This window comes from Amblyomma americanum, chromosome 11 (genome assembly GCF_052857255.1).
Source record: "Amblyomma americanum isolate KBUSLIRL-KWMA chromosome 11, ASM5285725v1, whole genome shotgun sequence".
In the NCBI taxonomy this organism is placed as follows: domain Eukaryota; kingdom Metazoa; phylum Arthropoda; class Arachnida; order Ixodida; family Ixodidae; genus Amblyomma; species Amblyomma americanum.
In genome coordinates, this window is record NC_135507.1 from 92,941,169 (window position 1) to 92,948,537 (window position 7,369).

At 45.5% G+C, this 7,369-nt stretch overlaps 1 protein-coding gene across 1 annotated transcript; it reads left to right on the plus strand.

The window, feature by feature from the left end:
• The first annotated feature begins 466 nt into the window (after positions 1-466).
• On the plus strand, positions 467-1,610 carry LOC144110549 (beta-1,3-galactosyltransferase 5-like). Its single transcript, XM_077643563.1, has one exon. It carries the CDS (start codon positions 484-486, stop codon positions 1,552-1,554), a length of 1,071 nt encoding a protein of 356 aa, XP_077499689.1. The 5' UTR covers positions 467-483; the 3' UTR covers positions 1,555-1,610.
• The last annotated feature ends 5,759 nt before the right edge of the window (positions 1,611-7,369 follow it).

The following is a 7,369-nucleotide window of genomic DNA, read 5'->3' on the forward strand; positions in this document are numbered from 1 at the left end:
CAATCAAAATGTGCATTTCAAAGTACACACAATGTCAACTAAAGTATAGAGAGTTCTGAGTGAAATTCCAAAGGCTGACCTTTAGTAGAGTCAGTGTTAAAATAGCCCGTTTTACTTCCTTGCATTAGGCAACAAAAATATTTAGTGTTGTGAAATTTCAGCGAGAGTACCAGTGAGATTATCTGTTTTCGTTTCGTTTATTGCATATTTACTGCATAGTAGAAAGACTGAGACAGCTTCACGACTCTCGAAATGCCCAGAGAGCCATCTGCAAATGATGCACCGCCGAGTAGTAGCTAACCTTTACACTTTAATTAGAAAGGAGTAAAAAAAAGGGAGCAAGCTGCCTCTAGCGCACTCTCTTATTGAACCACTGTTGCCTGAAGTGAATCTTTATCAGCTAAAAAAATACCCCAAACTAGATTGTAAAAACTAAACCTTATGTTCGCAGGTCCGTCCTGGCGGAGAAATTAGCGACCGCAGATGATTCTCCCGCGCACGTTACAACGAATGCTGCTTCTGTGTGCTACAATCAGCTGTTCCGCCTACGTCGTGTTTCTATGGTACTTTCCTGCTTACAGCGTCAGTAGTTTCTCCGATATTAGCCTGAGAGATGCGATCTACAATGTTTTTGCATCCGCACCCAAAGGAAGTGAAAACTTTTCAACTAAAGACAGTTCAGAAGCCGCTGCAGTAAATTTTTCTTCCGAACATTTGAGTGCGGAGGACGCAGGAGATCCTTACGCTTTCCGTTACATCCTCAACAAGCCTACTTTGTGCTCTGGTCCCCGACAGAGAACATTCGTTCTAATTGTGGTTATGACCAGTTCCACTAACTTCGCGCAGCGGAACGCCATCCGCCGCACGTGGGGACAACCCGCCCGCCAGAGGGGCTACAAGGTTGTCTTTCTCCTGGCCAGACCGCAGTTGAAGGCGCTCCAGTGCGACATCGTCTCCGAGGACTCCCACTACGGGGACATCCTTCAGGCCGACTTCGTGGATTCCTACCGCAAGCTGACCCTGAAGTCGATAACCATGGTTCGCTGGGCGACGGCCTACTGTCCTAACGCCAGCCTCGTGCTCAAGATCGACGACGACATGCTGCTGAACGTATGGGGTCTCGTGTCTCGGGCGCGAGAGTTACAAGGCTTGAAACGGACCATGTGGGGTTTGTTGTACAAGAAGCCGATGCCGCACAGGGACCCCCGCAGCAAGTGGTACGTGTCCGGAAGTGAATACCCGAACACATCGTACCCCGACTTCCTTGGCGGACCCGCGTACCTCGTGTCCGGGGACAGTGTTTCTCTGCTGGCACGCGGCAGCTGCAGTGTGCCCTTTCTGCACCTGGAAGACGTGTTCCTCACCGGCATTGTGGCCGAGAAGGTGGGCGTGAGAAGGGTGCGTGACGAAGGAATCTTAAACTATTGGAGGTCCTTTACGCCCTGTGAGAAGCCAACGATTCTGACAAGCCACGGTTACACGCCGGATGAATTGAGTAACGCGTGGGAAATTTTGGTGGCGAGCGCAGGGGCGCACAATTGTGACGATGGCTAGTTTGTGAGCAGAGATGCCTGGAGCTCTGTAGCGGCCCCGATGAACGGTGCAGTACGAACAGGGGCTAGCGGTCAAGTATAGTGGTCATGGGTAGTGGTCAGCGTCGTTTTCCCACGGCAGAAGTGTGGAAACCACGTTAAAATGATCTTTATCTATTTATTTGCCTCTTGAAAGCAGAGCTTGCCTTGTACACAGCAGTCCTCGTCACGTTCCTGTAAAGCACTTGAGTCGCGCAGTGAGCTGCTGCTGCAGCAGCGCCTTTCCTTATATGTAGGATACTGTGTGCGTAACGCTAGGGCAAAATATTCTTGTTGACACTTAAGCTCCACCTTAAGTGTATGACGCGATATTGTAGTGGGTTAGGCTTTCCGTTCTGAGCAGTTTGACACCATTGAACGCATTTTCATTTTTCAGTTGTTTGAATTCATGGATCAGTTCCACACTCTAAAGTTTTTTAATTATCATAATCAAACATTCACTTTTCATTCTGAGCATTCTGATACGTTTGAACCCCATCTTTTCATTCTCATTCTCATTCATTTTCATTCTCATTCATTTAATTCTCATTCTCAGTTCTATCACATGCCACTGAATCATCAATCACTAGAACCACAAATTACCATGATATGGCTTTTTTTTTACCCAGCCCCCGATTATTTCCGACTCACGGTGCTGATTACGCAGACGGCTTCTCCATTGAACGAGCTCTGTACGCTGTCGCGTAAAACACCGCAGTATTGACCTTATAACCAGACGGATGCGTACTTGACCTGCAGTCAGGTTTCAGCTTTTAGGCATGAAGTGCTTTAAGCTCACGACCTCAGGAAGCTGAGGCCAACGTCGTTGTTTAAACACGGTGAATACTACACCGAGCCTGAGTCGAACTGTGAGAAACGTTTCTTACAAATGGTATACAGCTTGGTGCGCAATATGTGACCGGCACGCAGTGAGCAGAAAAGCGCTGTGTGACTCTACTAATGTACTGAAGTTTAGCGGTGAAGAACGGGTTAACAGCATCAACGCGTAGCATTACGGCTGTGACGCTGATTCCGTGTCCGCATCGCTCGGAAGCGACGATGCCTGCCGGCGTGGATGTGATTCAAAGTAATACAGTGTCTGGGTTGCACTCAACCATCGTAACTGCTTCATCGCGCACGGTTGCTGGCGTTCGCCGGATATTTCAGCGTTGTGCTTCTGTCGACATGTGTTCGCGTGCGCCTCAGCTTGGGACGCAGGTTGTCTGTAAAAGAAATGCTCACAACGCCATTTGTGAAACAGGCAAAGGAAAGCGCCACCCTGTTTTTTTTTTTGCATTGCATTCAATTATGAAATCTAGTGTCAGCAACCAATAGGCGGCATGTTTTTGTCTTGTACAAAACGCCGTCGGAGAAAAAAAAATCGGCATAGAGTCTGGAGACTGCTTACGTGTGGGAACGCGAAAGCATTACTGTCCCAGTTTTCGTTGTTTATGTGTAATGTTTTTCTATGCATTAAAGTTCTTTTCTACGAGTTTATGTGTTTGCCTCTTCGTTGCGCGCCAGACCGCAAACGTTATGACACTCTCGCTGCACGGCGATGAGGTTGGCCATGTTTGGATGTCGTAGATGCAAGACGTAGACATTGGGTTGCGGTTTGCGGTTCTGGTGCGACGCAATGAAACCACCCTCACATACACAGGCGCGTATGACGGCACTCGGGACGGTGTGCGACGAATGGTTGCATCGCAGTTACGGTTCAAAAGTCTGGAAAGGCTTAGAACTGAAGTTACATATGTCGTCGTTTCGAATCCCTGCCGCAAGCTGTATGAAACGAGGATCGTATTACACCACCCGGAACGCTGTACTACAAAGAATAGTGTCACAATTTTGATACGAATGTCGGGAAACTGGCGCCACATGGAGGTCGGCCAGTGGCGAGTATATATCGACGAACGGCACGTATAGGATTGTCAGAAGTGGTGGTGCTCGGCTTGCTGAGTTCGCCTTGCGGCGGCTTGATGACGTCACCCTATTTTTCTTGCCATCTCTGGGATTTTGTGCATCATCTGCGAGTACACACACACACACACACACGCCGCCGGCTTTCCTCGTAATGGGACAATTAATGCTTGCGCATGAAAATACTCGACCACGTTTGGAGTTTGTTGCGACGCCAACTTCGGCGTGACATTGGAAGAACGTTGGCGCAATATTGCCGTGAACTGGAGTTAAGACTATCTCGCACTTTACGCCTAATACGATAGGGGACGCCTGCGCAGGCATCGCTGCTTCCTTATTCTAACAAGAAACAGCAAGATGGGAGCTTATTTAATAGTCTCTTTATCTGCTTAGTGTCCCATAATATGTGCTTCAAAGGTCAAAGCGTCGCTCTTAAATTGGAGAAGGGTAAATGAAAGGGCATTGTTCACGCTGACGGAGGGCGAACATGCCAACATAATAAGTATGCCTTAAGTAAGAAATAACTGACAGTCACAACATAATAATATAGTGCAGTGCATAAGTTTTAAAGATTTGGCATTTTACCCCCGGGTGTTTAAGTAATCATAATAAAAAATTCATAAAAGTAGGATGGCTGCAATAGAAAACCTTTGATGATAAATAACTCTTATCTGCGATGGACGTTACGGAATTTAACAGTTAATTTAACAGGGCAAATAGAGGGTAAATATTTCATATTTGCTACCCAGCTCACCCAAAACGATGATTTACTACTCACAAGCTGCTCCTTAATGTAAATGACGAGTTCGTAGACAAAGACTAGCCGATAAAATTTTAGTTTTGAACGGAAAAAAGTGTTCTCTACAGACGTGCAGCGCGAGCAAATCCAATGCATTTTTTTTCGGCACAAAACTGAAACTTAACAACTAATGCGCGCAGAATTTTTAGAGCAAATGCAGCATCCGCTGGGGACATGGCGCAGCACCTACAGTGCCATACTTATTTATTTAGTAGACAAGCTTTCAAGGCTAGAAGACACTGAAGAGAGAAGTGATGAAATGATTGGAAGTCCTCGCCTTCCAAGGAACAGGATCCGAGAGCCATGGTGTCGCCCAACGAGTAACACCCAAAGTAACCATAACGAACACCGCTTCTTCCGGACCAGACCAACGCCTCCCAAGGAGAGAACATGGACCGTATGGAGGCGGACCCGACCATGATATCAAGGCTCTCGAGAGCGCAGTGCTATGGATACGCCAAAACTGGCGCTAACACTTGAGGTCGGCCGAACAAAATCACACTGAGATGCGAATAAGACAAAGCGGCACAGATCAGGACTCGATGCGCTACATGGAACCTAGCTGCTCCGCGAGCAGCCATGTGCGCCAAACAGCTATTCTGTCTTCGGACATCCAACCTTCATCTTCTGTCTTCTATCCAGATAAGCTGCCGCCCCGCCGTCTGTGTGCAACTGTCTCGGAAGTTTTGAGCCCAGGGGTTTTGCTTCTGAGCCACACCCTGTGGCTTGTAATGCACCTTCAGTGATCAAAATCTCTTCAAGGTAAGGCTTCTGGTCCTGTCCCCTCCGATGGGTATGACTTCACGGATGCTGCAGGAGCCGGGCTACATGGCTTAGAAGGAAACTCCCTGGGCTCTAAGCTTTTCACAAAGGCTGTTTCATGGTTCCTTCTTTTCATAGTTTTTCAGCAACAAGGTTCATGGCCGCTAGCGAAAGCATAACCACCCTCTATGCTTTCGCTGCCCTTATCAAGACGTCACCGCAGCAATCAGGTGCCACACCATGCGCAGTTACACTGCACCCGCAAGCACGTATATGACTGGAAGAAAGAGCGCGCGGTTTAAATGGCTAAAAGGTGTTCCGCAAGGTTCCTCTTAGGACGTTTATTATTCTTATTTTACATTAATAATATATCCCAAATATTAAATTCTCCTGATCTTGTAATGTACGCAGACGACACGAACCTTTTTTTCCCTGCCGCTTCAGTTGCTGCCCTGGAAAGTATGACCAACATTTACCTAACTAGATTACATATCTGGTTGCAGGCAAATATTCTGACCCTATACCTGAAGAAAACTACCTACATTATATTTAGGCCCATAAACGTTGTTGAACGCTATGCAGTCAATATTCATTACAGGAACAGAATAATTGATAGAGTCAGCAGTCTCAAATTCCTTGGTGTCTGGCTTTCCGAAACTCTTTCTTCGAATATTCACGTTACAAATCTTATATCTGATGTATGTAAAACAGTTGGTTGCGTTTATAGAATCTCCCATCTCCTACCTAAATGGTTGAAGTTATATATGTACTATGAACTTTTTTATTACACATTTTCTTATTGTTGTCACGTCTGGGGCACTACGACTAAAATCAATTGCGATAAACTGATACTTGTACAAAAGAAGGCATTACGAGCAATCGAAGGATATCATGGTCATCCTCAATATTTGGCTACAGCACCACTCTTTATCAAACACAGTTTGCTTAAAGCAGATCAGGTATATTTTTATCGTTTGTTCCAACACATCTACAAACCCCGCATGTATAATACCATTCCAGACAATTCCTCATCACAGTATAGCCTCCGAGCACATAGAAAAGTAGTCTCCAGAACGAGTACCAGCTACGGGAAACAGCAAATTATCTATCAAGCACCTACCGCCCTAAATAATTTTTCGGATGATCTTAATTTTAGTGCTTCTCTCAAATATTTTAATGCAATAACCAAGCGCTGCATAATGCAAAATGACATGTTAAATCCTTAAACTTTTGTGCACTGACGTTCTGACACAATCTTACCTTACTTAATAATTACTGCCCCTTTTTGTGCTTTAACAGTATTAATACAATTTAAAAGTGTTGTGTATTTCACCTATTTGTTTTCTGTGGGCAAGCGAAGCCTGGTTTCATGTCATGTTTGTTGCTCCGCTCTTACCACGTTTCATGCAATGTGTAACCCCCTTCTCTTTGCTTTGTTCTGTAAAACGTTGAATTTTGTTTGCTTTGTACATGTTCAATCTTTTTTACCTCTGCACTGTACTGCAAACTGTACAAGGAAGCTGAGGCCTCGTCAGGCGCTACACGCCTTATGCCTCACCTTTCTTTTTTTCGTAAGGAAGAAATAAAGTCTTAGAAGTTTGAAAAAGAGCTGTAGAGCCCCACTGATCGTATGATTTTGCATTACTGAACGATAAATGAAATTACATGACATCTTTTACGGTGGCCCTGAAGTTAGCGCTGGCACAGATGGAGACTGGAGGCAGGAGGGCTTTCTCATTCAGTGGCTGTTCTTTGTATAAAGGAATAATTATATATATTGTTTGCGACAAAACGGCACATCAACTTCATGTTTGTGGTCACTGCGAACTGATGTGTGATATTGCCTTGCTAAGTCACTCAAGAGATGAACTCCAAAGCATGGTCAATGAGTTAGACAGGCAGAGCAAAACATTGGGTCTAGAAACTAAACATGCAGAAAACGAAAGTAACGTTAACAGTCTCACAAGCGACCAGCAGTTCATATATTGTAGCGAGATGCTTGAGCGGACCGGATCGTGAGAGGAAAATAACTATAAGAATAAGAATGGGGTGGAGCGCATATAGCAGGTTCTTTTGGATCATGAATGGCAGTTTACCAACACCCCTGAAGAGAAAAGTTTATACCAGCTCTATCTTACCGGTGCTCACCTATGGGGCAGGAACGTGGAGGCTAACAGAAAGGGTTCAGCTCAAGTTAAGGAAACGCCGCGAGCTCTGGAAAGAAGAAACGACATGTGTAAAGAAGACTCGGAGCGGGAACAGTGGGTAAAAGATCATCATGATCATCACTATCACCGACTATAACTGTCGCTATAAT

Excerpts from the sequence above, each read along its gene's own strand:
- LOC144110549 (XM_077643563.1), top strand. The coding sequence starts at position 484 with ATGATTCTCCCGCGCACGTTACAACGAATGCTGCTTCTGTGTGCTACA.